This window comes from Nelumbo lutea, chromosome 3 (assembly GCF_056320005.1).
Source record: "Nelumbo lutea isolate HS-2025 chromosome 3, American lotus-T2T, whole genome shotgun sequence".
In the NCBI taxonomy this organism is placed as follows: Eukaryota; Viridiplantae; Streptophyta; class Magnoliopsida; order Proteales; family Nelumbonaceae; genus Nelumbo; species Nelumbo lutea.
Genome location: NC_142686.1, coordinates 31,042,157 through 31,069,406, shown reverse-complemented (window position 1 = coordinate 31,069,406; position 27,250 = coordinate 31,042,157). Strand labels below are relative to the sequence as shown.

Sequence of the window (27,250 nt, the reverse complement as noted above, 5' to 3'; positions counted from 1 at the left end):
CCCGATTATGAAATAAATTCCCATCCTAGACCCTAATCTCCGTCGGGGTTAAAAGTTGTCCTCTATCCTTGATCCCCGACGAACATATGGGGACTTGAATCCCCAAATTTTTAATTAACAATATTTTTTGAAAAATAAATTTATTTAAAACAAAAATATATATATATAGGATTGGGTGGGGTTGGGACTTCATTCCCCATCCCCAACCTGATGGGGTCAGGGAAGTCAAGTACCCAATAGAGATGGGGAAATTGCCATCCCTATACATTCGAAAATATCTACTTATACTTGAAATGTTGTGGAAGGTTTTTTATTGATAACATATCCCAAATATATGTTATCAATATATTTTGTGGAAGGCCTTTTAGGATTTGCTCCTCAAAAAAGCGTGCCTCACATCAACTTCACGGAATATCTCCCCATGAATGGCAATGTACAAATGTTGGAGATATTCCCAAACAGTAATTGGATTTGCTTCTCATATAGCACACCTTACACTGACCTTACAACTCTATCCCATTATGTATTGAAATATCTCCCCATGAAGTTCAGATCTGCTCCTCACAAAGCACACCTCACACCATCCTCTTAGTGCATTGCAAACGTGCATTGGGAACACCTTCCCATGAATGATAACATGATGTACGGGAGATGTTCTCAATGCACAGTTGTGATGCACTATGAAATACGCTCTATGAGGTGCAAATCCAATCTCCTCCCTATGAATAACACAGAATGGGAACACCTTCATAGGCACATCCACCGTGCATTGGGAACATCTCTTGTGAATAATAATTTATAAGTACGGGAGATGTTCCCAATGCATGGTAGGATGTGCGTGTGAGGTCAGTGTGAGGCGCCTTGTGTGAGGAGCAGATCCGGTCTCAAATAACACTACAAAGTATGGGAGATGTTTTAGATATATGGATGAGAGGCATTGTGATGTTGGTGTGAGGAGAGTTTTAGACCCGAGCTCTCCCAAACATGGGAAGATTTTCCCAATGTATAGCTAGATGTCATATTCCTAGCGTGTTCCACGTTTTTTTTTTTTTTTTTTTTGTTTGCTTTTTAAGTAAAGAACTTTTCTTTTGCACATGGCGCTTTTGTTTTTAAGGGAAAATTCCTTATTAGTACCTATATTTTGGGCCTAGTGTTATTTGCTCCCCGAACTTTAAAATGTGATAATTTAATACCCAAATTTAAAAAAAACGTGTCAATTTAGTACTTGTTGTTAACTAGTTGTTAAGTCAAGGTTTTTAAAATCGACCCGAACACCAAACTGGTTAGGGGTTTGGTTCCTAGGTTGAACGGTCCAACCGTTTGAACCAAACAGACGACCCGTTTTGACAAAAAATAAAAAATAAAAACCAACCAAACCATTGAACGGTTTGAACAGTCCGATCGCCCGGATCAACGGTTTGCTGACCAAATCAACAGTTTTGGGGAAATAACGGTTCTAGGGTAAAACAAAACTAGTCACCTGACCGGTTCTTGATTTTTTCGGACCGATCGTCCGATCCAGTCCAGTTTTGAAAACCATGCATTAAGTGGCATTTGAAAAGATACGAATGCCCTTTGATCAAGTGTCATCTAATTCTCTTTATGAACCATCCAAACATTGACAAAAAATGAAGTCCCAAATTCTTGCCTTTTGTATTCAATAAAGTTGAGGTCATGTTTTGTGGGTATTCAAGAAGAAGCAAGAATTTGGGATTGTTCATCTTTTATCAATGTTTGGATGGTTCATAAAGAGAATTAGATGACACTTGAAGAACATTTGTGTCTTTTCAAATGCCACTTAATGGCTGATTAACAGATTGATTAAGGACATGTACTAAATTGATACGTTTTAAAAGTTTAGATACTGAATTACCGCACTTTAAAGTTTGGGGACCAAAATGATACTAAGCCCAAAGTACAATCACTGATTAGGAGTTTTCCTTGTTTTTAATTGCTACTTTAATTATAAAACTAATTAATTGAGGAATAAGATGGCGTTATAAGTGGGTAACTTTTCTTTTGCTCAACTAAGCAAAGAATATTGAAGCAAACAAAAAATCTAAGCAAATATTATTTCCATATTTAATGCATAATCTCCTCGTTTAAAAATTAAAAAAAAAACTAAGCAAAGAATATTCCCATATTTAATGCAATCTCTTTGTATAAAAGTTAAAAAACTAAGCAAAGAATATTGATACTACTCAATCTGAGGTAGTGCATGAATCGAGGATAGCAATCAGATAATCATTGCTGGCAGGTCGGGCCGAGCTTTAAGGATGAGGCCGCGCTTCAAGATCCATAATCAAGGAAGAAGTCAAAGGCCCGAGGAATTACCCCCGTGTAAATACTCCGACGCTCAAGTCAGTAGGAGGTGGTGGATGGCCGGGCCGAGCTATAGGGATGCTGGTCTGGGCTAATTAGCAGTGTGGGTGTTAGAAGTCAAGGGTTCCTTACCTTGATCATGGAGTACCATTTTATAGCCAAAGGGTCCATATCCTGATGGGAGTAGGTTTCCAGGGAAGTTGGGGAAGAGTTCCCCGCCGAGGTTACAGGGGGTAGAGTCCTATTCCTCAGTGGAGTTGTCTTCCCATCCCTATCCGCTAGGCGGGCTTATTCGTGAGGGGTGTAGCTGACATGGTCGACGGGATCATGGTGATGTCGTAGCCTAGCTGGACTGTGCTGAGGTAGCCGAGCTGTGATAGATGGCCAAGGGCCTCATGGTCAGTTCAGCCATGTCCCCAACACCACTCCCCCAGTTCTGAAGCCAAGGGATGAGGTTTTCCAGGTTCGTTGCCCAGTTGAGGAACTTCCGAGCATGCGTATCGTCTATGTCGTGTTGGTCATTTCCGAGGAGTCCTCCAATCGTCGGTTGCAGAACTTAAATAAGAATCAAAATTTTGGTTCCCGAACCACTCCCCCAATTCTGTTGTTGAGGAGGGGGAGTGCTCGGCCAGACTACTGTGCAGCCTTGTGGCCGTAAGCTACCTAGCCGAGGATTTGAGTGGCCTAGCCAAGGATCTGTGTCGAAGGCTGGACTGGTATTGCGGGTCTCCGCGTCGAAGGTTGGACCGGTACTGTAGTTGAACCGGTGCAATTAATGGGCACAACCGCTGCCTACCAAGGGTGTCACTTCAATTTCTGAGGCTTCCTATCGTACGTTATTGGTTGCGTTGGTTGGCCTTCAAAGGTATTGTCAGCGGTGCTTCATCTGCACCGTTGATCTCTCCTCGGTCTGTGCCCCTGATGGTTATAAAAGGGAAGAGGGGGGGCTCTATCCTTAGTATTTCTTGCAAGAGTGTTTGGCATTCACTGTTTGACAGATTCGTCGGTCACACAGTTTGGCAGATAGCTCAGCGGATAGCTCGGTAGCTTTCACTCTTCAGCTCCACAAACTGTCTGGTATGTCCTCTTCATCTCGTCGGTCCTCTTCCTCATCCGGATCCTCCAGTAGTTCTGGTTCCAGCTCTTCTCACGGCTTGACCTACGAGCTTGAGCTGAGAGATTTCGTGGCTGCCGAAGTTGAGGAAGCCAAGGCTGGTCCCTCTAGGATGAAGATGGAGCTTCCTTTTCAGGCAGGTCACCAGTTCAATACCACACCCAGGGATATGGCTCGGATCTGAGCCACATACACAATTCTCGCGAAATACCAAATTAGGTGTCCACTGCCCAGGGAGATGGCCACTGATGCTCAACCCGGTGAGCTATGTGTTTATGAGCACAGCTTGGAGGCTGGGCTAAGGTTCTCATTGAGCGAGGGGTTCGCCGAGGTGCTAAACTAGTATAGGGTGTTGCCAGTGCAGCTGATGCTGAACTCCTTTAGGTTTTTGCTCAGCCTTATGTCCTACTGTGTCGTCTGCAATATCGAACTAACCCTAGGGATATGAGTTTTATGCTCCAACTGAAACACCACCAGAAGGTGTACTATTACTTCTCCACCCGACGGAATATTTGATTGTTGGTCGGGGCCCCTTCTTCTGTGAAGCACTAGAAGGAGTTTTTCTTCTTTGTGCATATCCCTGGGGTCTCCCTTTTCCTGCCGAGCTGCGAGGGTCGAGGATGACTTTGTTGCAGCCCCAATGGTTGGCGCTTACTTGGGAGGAAAGGTCGGCCTTGAGCAAGATCTACGAAATCGATGTTATCGCGTACACATGCTCAAAGATGTTGATGCTCGTCGGGCTGATGAAAAGGGTGGCCGGTTTGTTTCCTTTACTTTTGTTTGTTGATTTAAGAGTTCGACAACGAGAGGTCGAGGAGGACGACGTTGTCGTGGTTGACCCCGAAGGGGTTCGTCGTCTCGCTGGTGTGTCGGTAACTGAGGCAGGCAGCAGCTTGGGTCTGCACATGCCGAGGTGGTCGGATTGGTAGATGATAATCTAGAGACACCCGGGGTTCCCGAGTAGTTACTGCGGGGAATCATGACAATGTCCACAACTCAGGAATCGGTCAGGGTCGGTAGTGGAACCTTGGAGTGTGCTGCTGCGGTCTACTACTCAGGTAAATTCTCTTCTTCTTATTCCTTGTGTTTTTCTCTCCTTTTTGGTATACTTATCATATTCGTTTGCAGAATGCTTGTGCGGCGGTCATGCTGGTTGATCATCTCTGAGACGTTCGATCATCGTACGAGCGAGAACACTTCGAGTATCTACAACAGAAGGCCCAGTTGGCCAAGCTCCAGGCTGCTGAAGAGCAGTCGACCGCGCTGGAGAGGGAGGTGGTCGAGGCACAGCTGGTTGAGCAGGTTAGTCTTGTCTGGGAGCTGAAGTGGGAGATCGCCGAGCTTAAGGCTGAGCAAGACAGGTTGAGGCAGGAGGCCGCTAAGGAAGCCGTCAATAAGTACAAGGCATCGGAGGAGATGCAACTGCATATGGACGAGTACACCGAGGCTTCCTTCGCGGTTGGGTTCAATCTTTTCTGATGAAGGATCCTTCGTCGTCACCCAGAGTTGGCCATTGAGTCCCAAGGCTGGGATGCCTTTGATCCAAATTCTCCGCAAGGGTCCACTGAGTGAGCTGAAGATGAGGTCGAAGCCGTTGTCGGTGTTGTTGATTCTGCCGTCGAGGATTGTTCGGTTGCCTCCTATGTTTATTTTTTTCTATGCTTGTTTTTTTTGGGCTCGGTATGCCGAGCCTTAAATGATGTATTGAATAGTTTAGTTAAATGTTAATGTTTCTTTATCTGATCATGTGTTGCTACACTTCTTATTGGTGATGCCGCCGTGTAGTAGAATGCAGTTGGATACCTCGGTCTGCCCATTGCTATGAAGTCGGTGTACTGCGGTAGTCCGGCGATCAATCCTTAGGTCGGCATAGAGGGCCTCAAACTTCTTATCGGTGAACTGTGTTCCGTTGTCTATGATGAGCACGTGCGGGATACCAAAGCGACAGATGATTCCTTGCCAAAGAAAGTTTCGGGCATTGTGGATGATGATGCATGCCAGAGCTTTGGCTTCTACCCACTTCGTGATGTAGTCCACTACTACGAGAAGGAAATTCTTCTATGCAACCGCGGTAGGAAAGGGGTCGAGGATGTCCATTCCCCATTGGGCAAACGACCATGGGCTGACGATCGGCCTCAAAGGAGCTGCAGGCTGGTGATGGAGATTAGAGTGATGTTGGCAAATATCGCACTTTCGGACTAACTGGGTGGCATCCTGCTTCATCGTTGGCCAGAAAATACCCCTGTCGAAGAGCCTTATGGGATAGTGTGCGTGTGTTGAGGTGATCTCCGCAAATTCCCTCATGTATTTCCCTATGGACGTAGTCTGCCTTGGCTAGGGGGAGGCACTTCAAGTATGGAAGCGTGTGGGAACGGTGGTAGAGTTGACCCTGCATTAAGCAATACCTGGCTGCTCTGTGTTGGAGTCGTTTCGCTTCTGCTTGATCCTCCAGGGAAGTGCCCTCTCGAAGATACTTGATTATGGGGTCTATCCAAGATGAGCCTTGTTGCACTAGAAGGATGAGGATGGCTAATGGTGCAATGCTCGGCTGGGCCAGCGTGTCTAACCCGATAGTTGAGTCAAGGTCGGTCTGCGGTGAGCTGACGCCCTTTGGCTCGAGCGTTCTTGGCTTGAGGGATCTGCTGGATGTTGAAATGCTCGAGCAGCTGAATAAGCTCCTGTACCTTCTTTAGGTAGCTCGCTATAGAGGGAGTCCAAGCCTCAAACTGATCATGGATTTGGTTGACCACGAGCTGAGAGCCGCTGAAGGCTTCGACTTATCATGCCCCGAAGTCTAAAGCAAGGCGAAGCCCAGCAATCAGGGCCTCATACTCAGCCTCATTGTTGGATGCTTTGAACTCGAACCTGAGGGCATGTTCCAACACTACGTCGTTCGGGCCAAGGAGGATAAGGCTAGCGCCACTGCTGGGGGTAGTGACGCCGGTTCCTCAATGGTAAATGTACATTCTGCGATGAAATTTGCCAATGCCTGGGCTTTGATCATCGACCGGGGTGCATACTCGATGTTGAATTCACTCAGCTCCATGCTCCACTTGACTAGGCGGCCTGACACTTCTGATATTTGTAGCACCTACTTAAGGGGTTGGCTGGTGAGTACTCGAATGCTGTGGGCTTGAAAGTAGGGTTGAGTTTTCTGGCTGCGGTGACGAGGGCCAGAGCCAACTTTTTGAGATTGGAGTACCGGGTCTCTGCGCTGCTGAGGACCTTGCTGGTGTAGTAGATCGGCCTCTGTGCCTGGTCCTCTTCTTTGATCAGTACTGAGCTGACGACCTCACCCCCGACCAAAAGATAGAGCAATAGCTCGTCTCTTGCAGACTCAACTCGAAACTCCAAGCTCTTAGATAATATTTGCTTAAGTTGTCAATGTTCCACGCACGGGGAACTTTCCTCCCCTCTAGCGTTTTGATCTTGTACATACCATCATCGATCACCTTAATAATTTTGTAGGGGCCTTCCTAGTTTGGACCTAACTTTCCCATGCCATAACCCTCTTGAGTGCCAAGTTGCCAAGTCGAAATTAGCATTTCTTAACTCGGGCGTTATAACATCGAGCTACTCATTGCTAGAATGTCATGGTCCGAATATAGGCTAAGTCACAAACTTCTTCTAGCAGGTCAAGGTTAATCTGCAACTCATCCTCGTTAGCCTCCTCATCGTACGTCTTAGACTGCAAGGTCGGCACATCGATCTCGGTTGGGATGACAACCTCTACCCTGTATGTTAGGTTGAAAGAAGTCTCGCCAGTCGTTGTCTTGATTGTAGTTCGGTAAGCCCAAAGGACATTGAGCAACTCGTCCATCCACAAACCCTTAGCTTGGGAGAGTCGAGCTTTGAGTCCGCGGAGTATCGCATTGTTTGTCACTTTGGCTTGACTGTTTTCCTGAGGATGATCCACCGTAGTGAAATTTTGTTGGATTTCCATCTCAATGTACCAATTTTGAAATTTTGTCTTCGAACTTCTTCTCATTGTCCGATATCAGCACCTTGGGGAGTTTGAATTTTTAGATGATGTTCTCCCAAAAAAAGTTCTGCATGTTTTAAGTTGTGATAGACACCAGTGGCTCGGCTTCCACCCATTTCGTAAAATAGTCAACCGCAATGACCAAGAACCTCCTCTACCCGGTTAGAGGTGGGAAATGACCAATGATATCTATCCCCACTATGCGAATGGCCACGACTTGGTAAGGTAGCTCAAGTTGGCAACGAGCTGGTGTGGTATGTTAGCATGCCGCTAGCACTTGTCGTACTTCCGAACTAATTTCAGTGCATCCGCCTTCATTGTAGGCAGTAGTAGCCCTATCGTAGCACTTTCTAGGCGAGCGCCCTGCCCCCAAGTGTCCTCCGTAGAGACCTTCGTGGATCTTGCATAGCACTTGGCTTGCTAGTTGGGCGCAAGAAACACATGAAGGGGAGCATGAATGACCTATGATACAGTTGCTCATCAATGATTACATAGCGAGCTGACTATTGCTCTACCCTCTAAGCTACATCGTGTTCTGCAGGTAGGGTCAACAAGCGGATCCATCCAGCTCGGCTTTGCAGCCAAAACAAGAGCAACCTCTTTTGCCACCTTCTTTATGCTAGGTTGTGATAGGTATTCATTGTAGACTATATCCTCTTTGTAGTATTTGTCACACCAGCCAACTTCGAGAGCACATCGGCTTCGGTGTTTTTGGACCTTGGCACTTGCTGGATGTACCAAGAGTGGAAGTTGGGTAGGAGCTCTCTAACCTTAGCCAGATAGGCCAACATGGTGGGCTCCCGGGCCTTATATTGCCCATTCACTTGGTTCAGCACTAGCTGCGAGTTGCTCGACTCTACGAGGTGTTTCGTGCCAACCACCTTAGCTAGTGATAGCCCAACTATCAGTGCCTCATACTCAGCTTCATTATCTGGCACTCGGAATGCGAACCAAAGAGCGTACTCCAGTTTCACCTCGCTAGGTCCATAGAGGATCAGTCCAACTCCACTTCCGTGTTGGTTGGATGAGTCGTCCACATGGAGGATTTAGGACTCGTCGTCCCATGTTGGGGCGGGTGTCTCATTGGTTGATGCCTACGAGGTGGTCATGGGCTCAACAACTTCAAGGGTCGCGTGAACATGCTCGACGATGAAGTCAGTTAGGACCTGCGTCTTGATTGTTGGGCGCGACTTAAACTGGATGTTGTATTCACTGAGCTTAATGACCCATTTTGTTAGCCTACCCGAGATCTTAGGCTTATGGAGGACTTGCCTCAGGGGTCGATCAGTTAAGACCACGACGGTATGGACCTAAAAGTAAGAGTGAAACTTACAGGTTGTTAGCATTAGCAAGAAGACCAACTTTTCGATGTTCGGGTACCTAGTCTCCACGACATGCAGGACTTTACTCACGTAGTAGACAAGTTGTTACACTCTGTCCACCTCACAAATTAGGACTGAGATGACTATCTCGTCACTCGCAGAGAGGTACAGTTTGAGCTCATCCTCGAGTTGCAGCCTACTTAACAAATGTGGCGAACTGAGGTACCTCTTGAGCTTATCACACGAAAGCTGGAACTCTTCAGTCCACTTGAAGTCTTGGTTCTTTTTTTTGGCCTTAAAGAATGGAAGACATTGCCTAGCCGACTTAGACATAAACCAGTTCAGGGCGGCTATCCAACTTATTAGCCTTTGAACTTTTCTAATCATCCTAGGGGGTCTCATATCTAGGATGGCCTAGATTTTATCCGGGTTGGCTTCAATGCCATATCGGTTCACTATATACCCAAGGAACTTGTTCGACGTGACCCCGAAGACGCACTTGTTTTGGTTGAGTTTCATGTTTTATTTTCTTAGAATGTCAAAATCGCACTTGTTCGGGTTGAGTTTCCCATAGACAATGCCAATTGATGGTGCACGATCTGGTGCTCCTTATTGGCAGATAGCTCGAACATTGGACTGAGTAGGTCACCTGGTTGAGTTGCAAGAAAGTAATGATTAGAGTATTTGGGTTGCTTCACTTGGGGTGGGCACTCTGATGCTTAAGTTAGCGAAGAGCTATGAGAGAGCTAAAAGCGAGAGAACTAGAGAACTAGTGAATTGTGAGAGCTAAATTGGGTGTACCTTTCTGTGAATGGGGATGCCTTTATATAGGCTAGCTACCGTGAGGCTCATGAAACGTGACCGAGATCTCTGACTCGTTTGATTCAGAGATAGTTTCACAAGCAGATATGGACTCCTCATAAGTGGATAGTGTCTATTCAATTGCGTCTGAAGTGGGCAAGGTGATAACCGACTCTTCCGACATGGCGTCGTGATCCCAAGGAAGTCATAGATGATAATCTACTAAATGGGGAGGTCACTCGGCACATCAGGCAGGTCGCTAGCTAAACTCGGGCCAAATTGGCGGAAGTAGGTCACCTCTCACGCGGACCTGAAATCTTGCTGGGCCATCCACAGTTCGATCTATCAAGATGGTGCCAAGGTCATCAGGATGGATACGAAGTGTTTGAAATGCTCCCAAAGTCTGCTTACATGATACTAAGATGTCATCTGACTATTTTGAGGTACCACATACACGTCATTGGAGGGACAAATTAATCGCCTCTCATCAGATTTCATGCCTCTAGAATTGCTAGATCCCCATATGTTAATCTATGTATAATAATGAGCCAATCATAAAAAATTTTTATTTTAAAATCTGACCATTGAATGAGAAATGGTGGTGTCAAATTGAATATAAACATTTCATTTAAAGGCACTAACTAACATAATATTGCTCAAACCACTTATTCAATGCCTAGTAAACAAAAGTAAATAACTTTCATGCTGGTGCTTTGACGTGAAATGCCATTGGGTCTCTAAATGTTTTAGCCTCAAATAACAATATGGTACCAAATACTATCTTAATTCCGAAAAAAATAATAAAACAGTGCATCACAATGGTACCAAAGTGAAGGCGGCAAGCAGGGGTTTAGGAATCAAAGGCGAACCGAATGCTGAAAGTAGCTTGAATGGGTTTTATTCGAGAGATGGTCAAAGTGACCATCCATTTGCAAAAGAGATGGTCACATGTGCTTTTGGTGTTTTTTTTGTATTTCATAAGGCTCCATTCGGAAGGAGTACAAATATAAATTTGTAGAGTGCAAAACCTTATATTATATTTTATTTTGTATGTATTTGCGCTATACATATTTGTATTTGTATTCTTTCTAAACTGAGCCAGAGGAAGTAAGTGGCACAAGAAATTGGGCTGTGTTGGGCCTAGGCTATGGAGGGGATTGAGTCACCAAGGCACAACCCAATCACTCAGTATAGCATGACCTGGATATTGGCTTGGCACACAAAATTATAGCCGTTAGTAGGAATGTTAATGGGGCAGGGTGGGGACGGGGAGCCTCTCCCCATCCCTGTCCCCGCGAAAATCCCCATCTCCATCCCTGTTAACGGGGACCAGGTTATCTCCATCTCCATCCCCATGGAGATCGCCATTCCCTCTGATTTGTTATAATGTCAACCGTTTCATTTTTTTTGTTTTATTTAAAAAATAAAAATAAAATAATTAAAATTTATAATCCCATTAAAAAGATTCAAACATATTCAACCATATTTTTAAAATATTACCATATAGACATGTGTGTACATATATACATATATAAACGTATTCGTACATATATACATATATAAAAGCGGGTATCCCATTGGCGTGGATCAGGGTCCTCACAGTGTAGAGAGTGCTCTCCCCGTCCCCTCCAACGGGGACAAAAATTTCCCCACCCTCGTCCCCTGTCCTTGTGGGGGGGGGGGGGGGATCATTCCCATCCCCGCCCAATTCGGGGCGGATCCCCACAGGGATTGGGAAAATGGGGAAAATTGCCATCCTCGTTAGGGGGGGGCAATGACTATATTTGTCTTTTTAGGGTATTTTAGCTAAAATACACTCAACAGCTATAAACAACCACTAGGGAGTATTTATATATTTTGGATCATGGGGCAAAAAATGACTTAAATGCCCCCAATAGCTATATAACAGTTAGTTTTGAGGGTATGTAAGTCAAATTACATGTAACCCCTAAAATTGACGAAAATACACCTTCCAACAGCCATAAAACAACTGGTTTTAGAGGGGATTTTGATTAAATTAATCCCCCCAATTCCTATAAATACTCCAACCCTCCCTCATTCTCACCACAACAACTCTCATACTCTCTTACATACTCTTATACTCTATTACTCTCTACAATCTAAAGACTCTCATACTCTCTTAATCTTTCAATTTTATTTTTTATTCTAATATCAAAGTTTCAATAATGCAGAGTTTGCTTCAAGTGTCTCAAGTCTACAAACCAAATATTGCAATTTGTGAGGCTTAGAAAGCTTCATAAGTTGAAATCAAGGACATTGGTAGTTGAACTGAGTAGTAAGCAATATACTAACTTTATTTTTTTTTCTAGATTTTAATTTTCATTACAATGGTCAGCAATTCCCAAAATCCTATCCATTTTGTTGATGAAGCCAAATCTCAATATGAAAAAATCGAAAATATCAATGCCAATAATGTTGCTGCTCCAAATTCCAGCTTTGGTAATTTCTAGTATTCCCAAGATAAAATGAGAAGAATTATATAAATAGATTTTACATGCTGAATGTCACTTTATGTTTTATGAAGACCCTAGGTAAGAAAAAAATTTTGCAATATTTTGTTAATCCTCAGTTTAGGAAAATTTATAGGAATACAACTAGAAATGATGCTTTAAAAATTACTTAGATATATAAACAAGATTTAAGTTCAACTCTTTTTAATTTAGATTCTAAAATTTCTCTTGCATCTATATATGGACATCCAAATATAACATTAGTCATATTTGTGTCACTACACATTTTGTTGATCAACATTGGAATTTGAAAACAAAGAATTTTAAGTTTTATTGGACTTAAATGGCCACATACTAGCACTACAAATTCTGGGAGTATTTTAAACACTTTATATGAATATAAGATTGAAAAAAAATAATCTATTATTTTTGATAATTCTAGTAATAATGATTATGCAATAAATATAAAAATCAATTAAAACCAATTTTTAATAGAAAATTATTTCATATTAGGTGTGCATGTGATGTATTAATAATTTATGTGTGATGCCTTAGAATTTATTTAACCCCATATTAATAAAGTTAGAAATTCTATTAAGTATATTAGAACTTTAAGGGGTTAGAAAACAAGAATTTAAAAATTTATATCACCAATTTGGAAAAAAAGTATAAAAGATTTGTATTACATGTACAACATAGGCGGAATCCAACATATTCTATGTTAAGAAGTTGTTTATCTTGTAATGAGGTTTCAACAAGTTTTTTATAATGAAAAAATGCCAAATGATTACATAACTAATGAAGATTAGGAAATTGCAATTTGTATAAAATTTTTTGTACAAACTTTTTATGATGTAACTTATTTATTTCCAGGAGTTTATTACCCACTTCATGTGTACTAGTTAATCAATTATATATAATTAGTAATATTTTTTTTTTCAAAATGTAGAGATATTGCACAATTTCAAGATATTGTTGAAATTATGGAAAGAAATTTTGAAAATTGAAAAAAATATTTCTCCTTTATATTGTTTAGCTGGAATTTTTGACCCTATAATTAAAAAATTTAGGTTTAGATATTTTAGTTGATATTTATCATAAAAATATGATATCTCAAATTGGAACAAAAAAGATGAAGCTAATACTTTATTATTTTAAATGTATGAAATTTATGAATCTCAAAGTTCAGTAGGAAAGAGGAGAAGTTCAACAACCACATCACATGAAAGTGGTGGTAGTGAAAACATAATTTGGTCAATAATAAGCAAAGGATTTAAGGTAACAATCAATTACCACCTCTTCATCAAGTTTATCATTTAGTGAAATTCAATTTTATTTGCATCAATCAAGTATATTTGACTACCTAAGCTCAAAGAAAACATACAAATTTGATAATTTAGCCTGGTGGAGAAAAAATGAAAAAAAAAAAATCCAATTCTTTCCGTCATGTGATATGCTAACCCCTTTGGTGTCAATAGTTGCATCGAATTCTTATTTTTCTGCAAGTAATTGGGTTTTGGATGAGAAGATGAACAGCTTGAATGATCAATCTCTGGAGATATGTGTCTTCTTAAAAGATTGACTAGATGCAGAAAATAGCCTACAAGGCAAAGGAAAACACAATACCTCAATTGAAAGTTCACCTGATGTAGATGATGGACGTGAAACTTGAAAAAGTGTTAAATAGAATATATTTTATATTCTTGTAATTTTCTATTTTGAATTTTATTTGAGAAATATTTGTAATATTTTTCAATAATCCAATTCCATTGAAATCTTTATCTCCAAATTTATCGTTTCAACTCCATTGTATTATGGATCAAATTCATATCACCCCTCTTAATGGGATTGAATCGCAGATAATCGAATACGATGTATAGCTTAATTTTGGTTAAAAACAACTGTTTTATCAACATATAAATAGTAGTTTAGTATTTTACTGTCATTTTTTAATTAAAGTAATAATACAAAAAGATCCGATTATCCCGATTAATAATCGGTTTGGTTCTGGGTCTGTTTTATATAACCGATAAATAATAGGTTAAATAAGACAGACCACTCTGTATTAAACCAGATCCGACCCATTGACAGTGTTTAGTCAGCAAGTTCCACCTAATAAATGACTGGGTCGCCTTTTACTTTCAACCCGACCCGTTTCCATAGAGGACAGAACGAACATAGTCCCACCCAAGACTCAAAACCAAGGCCAGCAAAACCCAAGCACAGCATGAAGAAAACCGGGTCAGTCTAGTCATACCACCGCCCCGTTGACGGGCAACGGTCAGGGTCAGCACGTCAAACATTCAAATCCTTATAATTTCAATTAGGAGCCAACAGCCAGGAGCCATCTCTCTTTGATCTATTACCGTTTTTTTCTTACCCTCCTCTTCACACTCTCTCTGTCCTGCACTTTCAAACTTTCAACGGTCAATGTTCAAACCTCCCATCTCTCTCTCTCTCTCGTTTGAACCGCGTTCAACTGTACAGCAAAGCCAACATATATATAGACCATGGCATTCCTTCATCTTCTACACAAGGCAGTCTATCCTCCTAATTCTGTTTGTAATTTGCATCGATCTTTGAAGCCTAGACTTCTAATATTCTAATCGTACCAATGATTTCCAACTGGAGAAAGCGAAGAGCCGGTCGCCGTGCCAGTAAGAACCAGGAGCGGCCGGAAGGCAACCTCGACATGGAGGTCACTATTCCGACTCATTTCCGATGCCCCATATCGCTTGAGCTGATGAAGGATCCGGTCACGTTATCCACCGGCATCACTTATGATCGTGAGAGCATCGAGACATGGATCGAGTCTGGGAATCAAACATGCCCGGTTACCAATCAGGTGTTAAGAAGCTTGGACCAGATCCCAAATCATGCCATACGGAAGATGATACAGGACTGGTGCGTCGAGAATCGGTCTTTCGGCGTTGAAAGGATACCCACGCCTCGAATTCCTGTAACCCCATTTGAGGTCTCACAGATTCTTTCGAGGATTACGGATGCAGCTCGACGTGGGGATCAGTCTGGGTGCCAGGAATTGGTGGTGAAGATCAAGAACTTGGGGAAGGAAAGCGAGCGCAATAAGCGGTGCATCGTGGGGAACGGGACGGGGCGTGTTCTGGCGGCAACATTCGAGGCTTTCGCTAAGGCCTCATTCGAGAAGAACACCGATGTGCTGGAGGAGATCTTATCTGCACTCACATGGATGCTTCCGCTGGATTTAGAAGCTCAATCTTACTTAGTATCACCAGCTTCTTTACGTTGCATGGTATGGTTTTCCAAGTCCGGAGGTCTCTCAGGAAGGCAGAATGCAGTTCTGGTATTGAAAGAGCTCTCTTCGGATCAGAGACATGTCAGTCTCCTGGCCCGGACTGAAGGAGCTAGCGAAGCATTGGTGAAACTAATCAAAGAGCCCATCTGCCCTACAGCCACAAAAGCTTCCTTGGTGGTCATCTACAGGATGGTTTCATCATCTGTTTCCAGTGACAAAATTAGATCAAAATTTGTAGATATGGATCTGATTTCGTTGCTGCTAGACATCCTGGTTGATTCAGACAAGAGCCTCTGTGAGAAGGCTCTGGGTGTTCTCGATGGCCTGTGCAGTTGCCAAGAGGCAAGGGAGAAAGCCTATGCCCATGCTCTAACCATGCCAGTCTTGGTTAAGAAGATTCTGCGCATATCAGACCTGGCTACCGAGTTCACAGTCTCCATTCTCTGGAAGCTTTGCAAGAATAAAAAGATTGATGAAGGGAGTATTCTGGTCGAGGCTCTTCAAGTGGGTGCATTTCAGAAGCTATTGCTGCTCTTACAGGTTGGCTGTGGTGAGAGAACAAAGGAGAAGGCAACTGAGCTACTGAAATTGTTGAATCTTTACAGAGGAAAGTTGGAATGTATTGATTCAATGGACTTCAAAGAACTCCGAAGGCCTTTTTGATGTATAAATCCATTGCTTAATTATTAGTATAAGAGAGGGAAATTATATTATTATTGCTTATGTTAGTCAGTACTGGTGAGTTCTATGTACAAAAAACATATTATTGCCCAATTTTTTATAGAGACAAAAAGAAAAGAAAGAACAAAGAATTATTGGAATTGAAGCTCTACCTTCTGAAGAATTTCTGGTGTTTTATTGGTTCTTCTTCTAGTTCTAGACACTCTTTTTGGGTATATTCTACAAATTAATAGCTATAGATGGGGTCACAATTTTAGTTTTTCCCCCTTTTTCTTGGGTTGGGGGGGGGGTTGAAATTGGATATTAAATAGTTAAAATATAGAAATTCCCAAATTTGCCTTTGGTGTCTGTTTATTGAAGTATAAACCCATTGCTTATAATTAGTCTAGGTTTTAGGTCCCCCTTTTCTTGGGTGGGATTAATATTAAATAATTACAATATATAAATTCTCAAATTTGCCTTTGGTTTTCCTTGATATCATTTTATTAGAGTATAAGTCCATTGTTTTTTTTTTATATCTTTTGAAGGGCAACACAACCATCCCCCAACCCAGGTACGGTGCAGGGTGGGATTCAATCCTAAGTCTCCGCTATGATCACCAGCAGGAGACCTTACCAACATGCTGATTGGGATTAGATCCCAAGCCCATAGGAAGAACAAAGAATTAATGGGATTTGAAGCTAGCTCAACCTTGTGAATAATTTCTGGGATTTTATTGGTTCCTCTTCTAGACACTCTTTTTGAGTATATTTTACAATCCCATTACTACTGTTATAGAGTTAATAGCAATATATCATTTTACTTCCCCCCCCCCCCCCCCCCCGAACAAAGAAAAAGAATTAATATATATGGGGGACAGTTTTAGTTTTAGTTTTTTTTTTTCCTTCTCTTGGGTTGGAAGGAGGAAATTTTGGGTATTAAATAATTAAAACATAGAAATTCCCAAATTTCCTTGATGTCTTTTTATTGAAGTCTAGCCCTTCATTCGCATTCCAGGGTACTATTTGCCCTTCAAATAGGAATTGATCATCTATTGATCATTTGAACTATTAAGCAGTACTCTCCTTTAATTTGAAACCGTGTTGGTTGTGTTATCCGACTTCTTGGTATAAGAGTAGTGTTCCCACTGATATAGTCCAAATCCCTGAACGTTCCCTTTCACACAATGAATTCCAAATTTGAACTCTGATTCTCTAAGTACAGTTAGCTTCTTTGTCTTCAAGAGAGAATGAATCTGTCAAGGCATGTCGCGTTCTTTTTGTCTAAATGCGTGTAGGCTTAGTAAATTGGAACAGAGTTAAAGGGATACGGAAAACCGGTGCATTAGTGGGGCCAGTTCCTTCATTTGGATTTGAATTTGGGGCGTTTCTGAAGTTTTCTAAGGGTTCCCTTTTGGTTGTATATGAATGAAGTCGCACTTCACGCGGACTGGATACAAATTAGATTTAATCCAATATCTGAATTGGAATCCTATTCATGAATAAATGTGTTTCCATTTGTTTACTTGTAGGTGTTAAGAACAATGTGGTTCTGATACTTATATTTTTGTATTTTATCTTATTTTCCATCTCCTTTAAAAAAATTGTTCTTCAAAGAATTAGTTTGTTTGCAATTCAATTTCTGCAAAAAGTATGGGAATGTAAATGAGTTGAATGCAAATTCTGTTCTATTTTTGTTTTAAATTGATTTTATTCTTATTTGTTTATGGTGTAAATGAAGTAAAATGAAACCAAAACCCCAGGTGGAAGTGAACTAGAATTTACCCTCTTTTGGTTTGCACTCTCATCATTTGTATTAATGCAAGTGAAATTGGGTCGCAAATGTGCAAATATGAACTGGATATAAAATTTGCACCGGTTTTAGCTTTACATCCCTTTATTGTGACAATGATTTGCACTTCCTCTTGTATATTATATTTCTAAACCTTATATTTGCACAATTGCACTATGCATATTGGTATTTATACTCTTTCTAAATTGAGCCTTAATCTTCTCTTGCATTTAAGGGGAGAGTAATATCTTTTTGCTTCGTACCTTACTCCCAAACAAACAATCTTCCTTATTTGACTTCCTACTCTATATCTGAGAAACAAATAAGACCAAGTCAAAAATCAAATTAATCTGTAGCAAAAGTTAAACTAGAATTTACACTCAACCCATTTACACACCCTACGTACATTTACACTAATGCAAATGAAATTCACATTGCAAACAAACAAACTGGCTAGAGTAAGCATGGCTATAAGGTATACTGATATATAGTTTGAAGATTGTTTAGAGGCCAGACAAGTTGAATAAGTACAAGAAAAATCTTCTATATCTAGAAGTTCTTTGGTAAGAACTTGACGCTGATTTGTTCACATATCAGACTCAGAGCCGGATCTGTGCCCCCAATAATTCAGCCCTTGGAATGGCTATTGATCCAAATACTTCATTACCAAATTGGGGACCCACTGGATCATGAGTCACATTTTCAGTTTCCCCAAAGTCTTCATAAGTTCTACACCATGGCATTTTTATTAATTAAAGAAGGGCCACAGTGGGTGACATAGCAAGGGTTGTTGTCCGGTTAAGCTGAAACTTGAGTCATAAAACAAGGAGAGAGAACAAATGAAACCCATTTCGTCCAATTATGCTGCCCTATATTAAATTGTTAGGCTGTCTAGATCCCTTTCTAGACTGTTAATTTATTGCTCTTATTTCAATCAAAACGAGGAACATCTGCAGCCAACCTTGCCGCTCATCAGATGATAGACCATCTAGTTTGGTTCTAGAATTATTGAGCATATCATTTTTGAGCTAAGGCATAGTGAGCAAGGAGAGAAGATTAACTAGTTAACAATTTAAACCCTTTGGAGCCTCCATTAAACTAGCCAACCTGCTTTCTTAAGAAACGTCAATTTGGTTCTAGAATTCCCCTTCACTCATTGTTGTTAAACTTATCTTAATTCTTCCAAACCTCCAGAGATCCTTATGTCAGAGAAGTTTTATTATATAAAACTTAATTACCTTTCATGAGATCGTCACCATTAGTGACCATTAACAGAAATTGTCTAGCTATGCCATCGATTATTTTAACTAATATTTTTAGGGAAAATCTATGATACGGGAAAGAGTTTTGACTAATCAAAACTCATCCATGAATTTTGATGAGCAACACCTGATTTACTAATACATTTATGGTTCCAGTTTATTGGTCAATTGTTTTTTGGATATCATATTTTTTCCATATCATAGTCGAACCCATATTTTTAATTGCCAAATGACCAGATTAATTCTGATCTTAATTAAATGGTTGTTTAAAAGAAAACAGGTAAAAAAAACTTATTTTATCGTCCTCCAACCCAAATATCCCAAACCCATTTGGGTGAAGAGATGAAGCCCCAAGTCTCAGATGGAGGGGTAGTATAGTAAATTTCATCTTCTTAATAATGTTTGTTTATGGCAAATTCAAATAGAGGGGTAGTATAGTAAATTTACAAAGGCCATGCATCTCTAAGGGTAAATCTAAACAGTGGGGTCTCTGGAGGGTAAATTTAAGAGAAATGAAAAAAAGTGAAGGGAAATTTTAGATAATAACCCTTATATAAATTGCGATATTAAACCTTAATTTATTTTCTTGGAATATGACATATCATGACATTATAACCATAAAACAATAAAAGAATTCCAAGGGACAATTATTTCATCCTATATATATATATATATATATATATATATTATATGTATACGAAGATAAACAAAAAGTATTTGATATTTTGAAGACATTTTTACTTTTTATCTGTTGTTTAGTTAAATCAGTTTTTTTATCCTACCATTAATTTATATTTTGTTTAGGTCATTCATTCTCGATATTTTGTACTTTTCTTTGTCAGTCAATGAATAGGCCAAAACAGCAAAGTCTATATTAAGTTTTTGCTTCCCACCTTATTTTTAGCCTTTATTTGACTGTATTTCTCAATTTTAGTATTCAAAAAAAGTAAGGGGTGATTAATTTTCGTTCAATTGTAAATAGTGATGCTTCCACAAAGCAAAATGTTTGGAGCTGTTTGATAACAACTGAACCTTAACTGAATCACTTTACTACTTTGTCTCTTAGTGAGGTTTGGATAGGCTTCACGGTTTGTGTTTTTAAAGCTCCAAAGCGCAAAGCCCCAATTATAGGCTTTGTGCTTGGTTTCAATACTACAGTATTTTGGCTTTGGTTTAACTCTTACCTAATGTTCAAAGCACTTTTTGGCTCAATTTCATTTTTCGAAGCCCAAAAACTGAAAAACAAAAATTGATCTAAACAGAGCCTAAACCATTAAGTAGGTTGTGAACTCTTTCATAGCCTAATGAGACTTTGGATTGATTACCATGCTTGTAAATATTATTATATCACTATTTTAATCCCTTAGAAGCACAAAGCAATTAAGCAATTAATAAGTCATTCAATTCAAACACATTAGGTTATCAAACTGCCCTTTAATACATCTTACCTACTAATGGAAATTGTAAATAATAGCAGGTTCCATGCCCACATATATTTCTTTAGAAATAGAAGCTTCCAATTGAGCTGGGAACAGCCTTCATCAACTTATTAAACTGGTACATAGTCAAAGAAAAGAACAACATGCACATGAAGCCACACCAACCAGTCTGAGTCTGAATTCAAACCATGCTGGCCGACTCTATCTTTAGTAATTAATGCGAGACAAATCAAGCTCTTCATCTAAGCATCCCACCTCCATATTTCCAGTGATGGAGATAAAATCATAAAACTGAAAAAAACAATTAAAAAGTGTTTACAAGACTAAAAGCGAGTTGTTTATGAGATTGAAGTCCCTTTTCCTAGGTTTAGTGGTCGATCTGTGTGGTAGTATCCATCAATCCTGGATCTAAGTTAGATTCAAAGCCTAATTATAACCTTAGCATTCTTTGGGTGGGTCAGGGCTATCTATAGCCAATTGTTTGCTGCCATGTCGCAAAATAAAGTAATCTTTGTTGGGGTCTTCAAAATTAAGCTTTCAACTTCAAGCCCAACAACCTTACACGATGAAGTTTAAAAGCTGGAAGAGCAGAGACAATCCAATAGGTCTCTATCTGATGGACGGATTGGATTGGCCACGTCATTCTTCCACGCGGCTAAAAGATGGCAAGTCTTTTAGAATTGACGTCCTGTCATCCCAAGTGATCCGGATCCTCCTGAGTCTTCTATACATTCACCAAAGTAGAGCGCTGTCCAAAAAGTTTTCATATCATTAACGATGTAGATAGATGAGGAGTATCAAGGGTCCATTAGTTTTTTTTTTTTTTTTTTTTTTTTTTGAGAGGGGAATTTTAGTTTATATATATGTTCTTTTTTCAGACTTATGTGAGTTTTATAGAAAATTTATTTATTTTGGGTATTATTTATTTAGGTAAGTGATACCAATTTTTCAGGTGAGAATTGGGTAGAGCTATAATCCGATCGGATGCAGCAAAATCCGCATCCAATCCAATTACTGATAACATACATCCGAATCTGATCTGAAATCTAATCGGATTTAAGGACTTGGATTTGAATCCAAATTCCAATGGACTCAAATCAGATTCGGATTTAATTCGATTCCACTATAAATTTTCTAAAATATCAAAATTTATTTATGTTTTTACCTTTATATATAATAAATTAATATAAATATAATGCACTAATTTTATTATATACATAAATTCACATATAATATAATATATAGAATATATTTTTATAATTCTAAATTTAATTATATAAAACTTATATACTAAAATTAATAAATATTATATTATAATTGGATTTGGATTTAAATCAGATTGGGTGAGGTCAAATAAATATTAGATTATAATATAACAAATTATATATATATATATATATAATCATCATCATCGTTATCATCCGAATCTGAGATAATCGAATTGATAGGACAATTGCCCCTTTTAATAATAATTTTTATGATTAAAATGGTCATTGTCTTTTTTATTTAGGAACACTTACCCGTGTAAGTATTCCATTACCAGGGTAAATAATTTCTCAAAAAAGGAAATGAGGCCTAAATATGTTGCTAGCTGAATTGTAAACCTAAGTGACATGGCGGGTTTGTAATGGGGCACACCATCCCACCATTCGTCTTAATGAGAAGTCCAGCCTCCAAGTCTAGATCATCCGGTCAATGATATGCAACTTCCATGCCAACCACTTTTTTGAAGCTATTAGAAGTAGAAGAGCCACATTAACTCCCATCCTGTCTAGGGCTGTTGTTTGGTTGGGTTTGGTTAGGTGTTTCTATAATGGAGTCTGAAATTGTTTGGTGAAGTCTTTTATCAAAGAAATGTTCTTTTTTTTGGGTTAGAAGTAGAAGAGCCACATTTACTCCCATCCTGTCTAGGGCTGTTGTTTGGTTGGGTTTGGTTAGGTGTTTCTATAATGGAGTTTGAAATTGTTTGGTGAAGTCTTTTATCAAAGAAATGTTCTTTTTTTTGGGTTAGAAGTAGAAGAGCCACATTTACTCCCATCCTATCTAGGGCTGTTGTTTGGTTGGGTTTGGTCTTCCCCTACTTCACTCATCTGAATACTTATTTATTTAGATGGTGTTTGGTTAGGTGTTTCTTTAATGGAGTTTGAAATATTGTTTGGTGAAATCTTTTATCAAAGAAATGTTCTTTTTTTGGGTTATGTGAGAGTTATTGGGATAAACTTTTTTTTGATATTCTTCAATTCTTAGACATTTTTCACTATTCAACTTATGTGACGCTTAATAGCATCTGACTGTTAAAAAGCATTAAAAACATTTTTCAAAAGCTTTTCTCATTTCTCAAGGGATGTATAGTAAACTTCGTGGGCCTATTGACATTAACTGCATGGAGAGTTGAACCCTCCTTGTGGCTTGAACTATAAAAGAAGGGATGCTTGCAACAAATTGAACTACCGAGGGGGGGGGGTCCAGAAAGTCTTTTTGGGGAGATTTTCCAAAAGTTCAAGACCTTGAAAGACCAACGAGCTTTCACAGGTAGATCTTCAAAGACAAAACACTATTTGGAAATAATATTTCTTTTAAAGATCTTTTCAAAAGCAAGAAAGATCGAAGACTATTAGGTGAGCATACATGTTGGTCCCTCTTAGGGGTGAGCAATAAAAAATAACCAAAATCGAATTGAAATTTTGGTTAACCGAACCAATCAATTTGGTATTTTAAAATATCAAAGGTACTAGTATGGTTTCGGTTAACCAGAATAGAAAACTGGCGATTAACTGAACTGACTGGTATACATATATTTAGATATACTTTATGTATATTATTTATATATTATATTTTCTATTTTCTATTTTCTATAAATTATAAATTAATGAATATGCATTATATATAAATATATATTTATAATATATAATATGTTATTTATTATTCAAAATGTAATATTTTATATTTCTAATTTTTTATTATATATTTATATATTTTTCTATATTGTAAATAATAAAAAATTGAAAAATCGACAAACTGAATTGACGATTAACTAAATTGGTCAACCGATTAATCGAACTAAAAACCAGTAATCTTAGTTCAGTTTCAAAAATAAGCCTACGGTTCAGTTAATCGAACCGTGAACACCCCTAGTCCCTCTTACATACATGTTAAATGTTATGTGTGGAACCCAATAACACATTTATACATGCAAATATTACTTATGGGTCCCACAATACCTATTAACAAAATTCCAACTAAAGATTCCCTCATTTTCCTTTCGATCGCATTAAGATTCTATTTCAAAGCTCTAGATTGACCAAATCATTACTCCTCTAGATCTGTGTGATCCATGTCTAGTTGGATTAATGTGACCCCACCAATTGGTTTAGAATATTCAGAAAGCCCCGCCATGACAAATCTCAACCAAAGATTTTCTCATTGTTCCCTTAATCACAACAAGATTTTGTTTCAAAGCTCTAGATTGACCGAACCACTTGCCTTCTAGATTTGCCTGATCCAGGCCCAGTTAGGTCAATCTGACTCCACCAATTGGTCTAGAAGATTCCCTCATTTTCCTCTTCATCGTAGCAAGATTTTATTTTAAAGCTTTGGATTGACTAGGCCACCTATCTAAAAAGATTCAATTTTAGATAATCTTATTAGCCCACGCACAAAACTATTGTGTATGTTCAAACTCATCTCAGCCCTTCAAAACTTGACCCAGAACCCCCAACATTGGATTGGAATCTCAATTTGATTCAAATTTTCTAAAATTACAAAAAAGCCCCTAAACTTTCCTAGAATTACCAAAATACCCACACTTTCCCAAAATGCCCTTAACCCTATAAATAAACATATTGTAAGATTTTCCTTTTCAACTAATCTAATATTCATCCTCCCCTTCCTCTTGATACACAATGGCAGAATGGTGTGAAATCCTTCCCACAATCTCCCCACTTCGGTTTTTCTCTTTCCCTTTCTCTTCTTATCCCCACTGTCCTCTTTCTCTTCCATGGAGTTGGAGTAATGGCTCGAAAAGCCCTATTCATCTTATTCACAGATGTGATGAACGTAGTTCCGCCACAATAGCAGTGACGACTTCATTTGAGGTCTCTCATCCTCCGATTCTATCTCTCTTTCTTTTCATGTTTTCCTCTCTTCCTCACCTTCCCCTTCTATTTTTTTTCTTCTTCTTTTTCCGGTTTCCACCACCTCTATTCTTTCCCAATCACTGTTGCAAATGACAGTACAGTGATCTGTTCACTCCATTTCGTTCTTTCATTCTCTCTCCCACTCTCTCATTGCTCTCTCTCTCTCTCTCTCTCTATTTATCAGCTTTATCTTCTCTCCTTCTACATCATCTTCAACCTCGCCCCGGACCTCCCTCGTTGTTGTAATTTGATGCAGTGTCGAGTTTGAATCCAATGACGTGAACCAAAATTTTCAAAATGGTGGTTGCTTATACCTGAATTTGGTGAAGAATGATGGCTATCGATGAAAAATGAGAAGAACACGAAGAAGAACTTGAGCACCATGAATAGCTAGTCTAGATTATACTTGTGAAGAAGATCTGTTTTTGAATTTTTGGCAGATATCTCAGGAAGCTGAGAAGCCTGAATATACTATAATTAAGCTTCGCACATAGGTTTTCAGATCCAAATCACCTTGGGCTTTTAGGGTCTTTTCTGGGTCATGTCTTCCGGTCTAACGGGCCATGAGCCAAACAAAAAAAAAATCATTTTTTGTCTATCGAACTTCTAAAAGTCTAAGAAATCTTTCAAAACAGGGCCTAGGACATCAACTACCTCTGAGCCAAACTCCTTGAAAATTTATTTCAAAGATGTTATGACAAGTCTGGGCTCCTTATTAATCAAATTCAAAAGTTATTAAACACAAATTCTAACCCCAGCACCGATGCCGCAATAATTGATAACTGGAGATGGTCACTCGATGTTCCCCCTTCACTCCTGCTTGGGACATGGAAACAGAAATAAAGATGACAATCGTGACAAGAGTTTGCTGAAACTTTTAAACAAGCCGAAGTTTTCAGATCCCAGCAATAAATTAAAATTGTCTAAAGCGGATCAGATCTTTGTTCGGATCCGGGAGTCCATATATTCCCTCCTGCTTGGTCAGTTGGTTGCTGTCCATACTACAACAATGGATGCTTTTATTTTTGTTACTTATTATTTGTCTACTATTTGTTTTCCATGTTGGTGGGCGTAGTACTACTTTCTGGGTTTCTGGATTTTATATTCCATGAAGCATCACACTTACACCTGCCCTTAAATATTTTGATCATCACTCCTTAATGTCTGCTCTATTGCTCTCGAAGCATTAGTCCTAGTATTACAATCCTTAAAACAAGGGAAAGCCGTTATAACGACTCTTTAGAAAAGTTATTAATTAAAGCTGATAGGTCATAGCCAGCCAAACCCCAATCCATTATGAATGGAAGACTCAGAGTTGACTCAGCAAAAAAAATGTAAATAGCATCCAGCGGCATTGTATAAATATGCTTCTTTAATAATTAAGCATATGTTTTGTATATGAAAAAATTTTCTTTATATTAATTATTTAAAATTTATATATATTATAATTAAGATAAAAATAAAAAATAAAAAAATAATAATATGATTAAAAATAAAATTAAATATTTATTATTCAATTATGACATAATGTGTGTGTGTTTTTTTTTAATTTGAATCATTAACCCACCATTTAGATAAGAAATAACATTGCTTTTGGATTAGTTTTAATTTAAAGAAAGTTTGGTTATAAGTTGGTCCATAAACCAAAAAAACTAACAAATGGCTCTACATTTAAAGTTATAAAAACCCTCACCATGTCATCAAAGGGTTATGTAGCTATTGTCAACATGGGACTCTTAATCCATATTGGACACAATAAAAAGCTTATACTGAAATTGCCCTTTAATGTTGGGTGATGGAAAAATAAAAAAAATGTTTTTAATCTCTCTCTCTCTCTCTCTCTCTCTCACACACACACACACACACACACACACACATACACACACACACACACACTCTTTCACTCACGGTCATCTTTTTCTGCTCAATGACTATGTGATTTGAAAATAAATAAAAAATGGTTTTTGGTTTCTATATTTACGTTCTCTATATCAATTTCTCTCATCCTTTCTCTCTACCTATTGTTTTCCTCAATCTCTCTCATTCTCTTTTACAATCGATCTCTCATCTCTTAATTTCTATTGTTCTCCCTTGTTTCTCTCCTTCTCCCTCTCTCATTTTCTTATTTTCTTATTTTCTTACACACTTATATGGTATTAATCATATCGTATACAAGAACATGAGACCAACTTGGTATGGTTCAAAAATTATTACATCAAATTGATAAAATTAACAAGAAACTCTTGGCTATGAAATTTACACCAATTGGAGAATGATAGGGATTGAGGGAGAATGAAATTTTGACCGAAAGGAGAGTGAGGGAGAAGAATGAGAAAGATTGAGGGAGAACAATAGAGAGTGAGAGGTTTTGATTTGGCTACAGACCAAAGCAGAGAAAGTGGAAGAGACAGGGCGAGCAGGAGATCGAGAAATGACTATGAGAGTAAGAGAGAAGGGAGGGAGATCGAGAGATAGAGGGAGTGGGAGAGAAACTAAAAAGCCTATTTTTGATATAGGTTTTCTGTTGTGTCCAACATGGAATAAGTGTCCCAAATTTGCAACAACTACATAAGCCTCTGATGACATGACGGGGGATTTTTATAATTTGAAATGTAGAGCCAGTTTTCGGAGTTTGGTTGGTTTCTGGACTAACCTGCAACGTAATTTTAAATGTAC

The 27,250-nt window shown here is 39.0% G+C and overlaps 1 protein-coding gene across 1 annotated transcript; it reads left to right on the top strand.

Moving 5' to 3' along the window:
- Positions 1–14,540: 14,540 nt before the first annotated feature.
- LOC148864008 (U-box domain-containing protein 21-like) lies at positions 14,541–16,130 on the top strand. Its single transcript, XM_088975567.1, has one exon. The coding sequence runs from the start codon at positions 14,627–14,629 to the stop codon at positions 15,947–15,949; it is 1,323 nt and encodes a 440-aa protein (XP_088831693.1). The 5' UTR covers positions 14,541–14,626; the 3' UTR covers positions 15,950–16,130.
- The last annotated feature ends 11,120 nt before the right edge of the window (positions 16,131–27,250 follow it).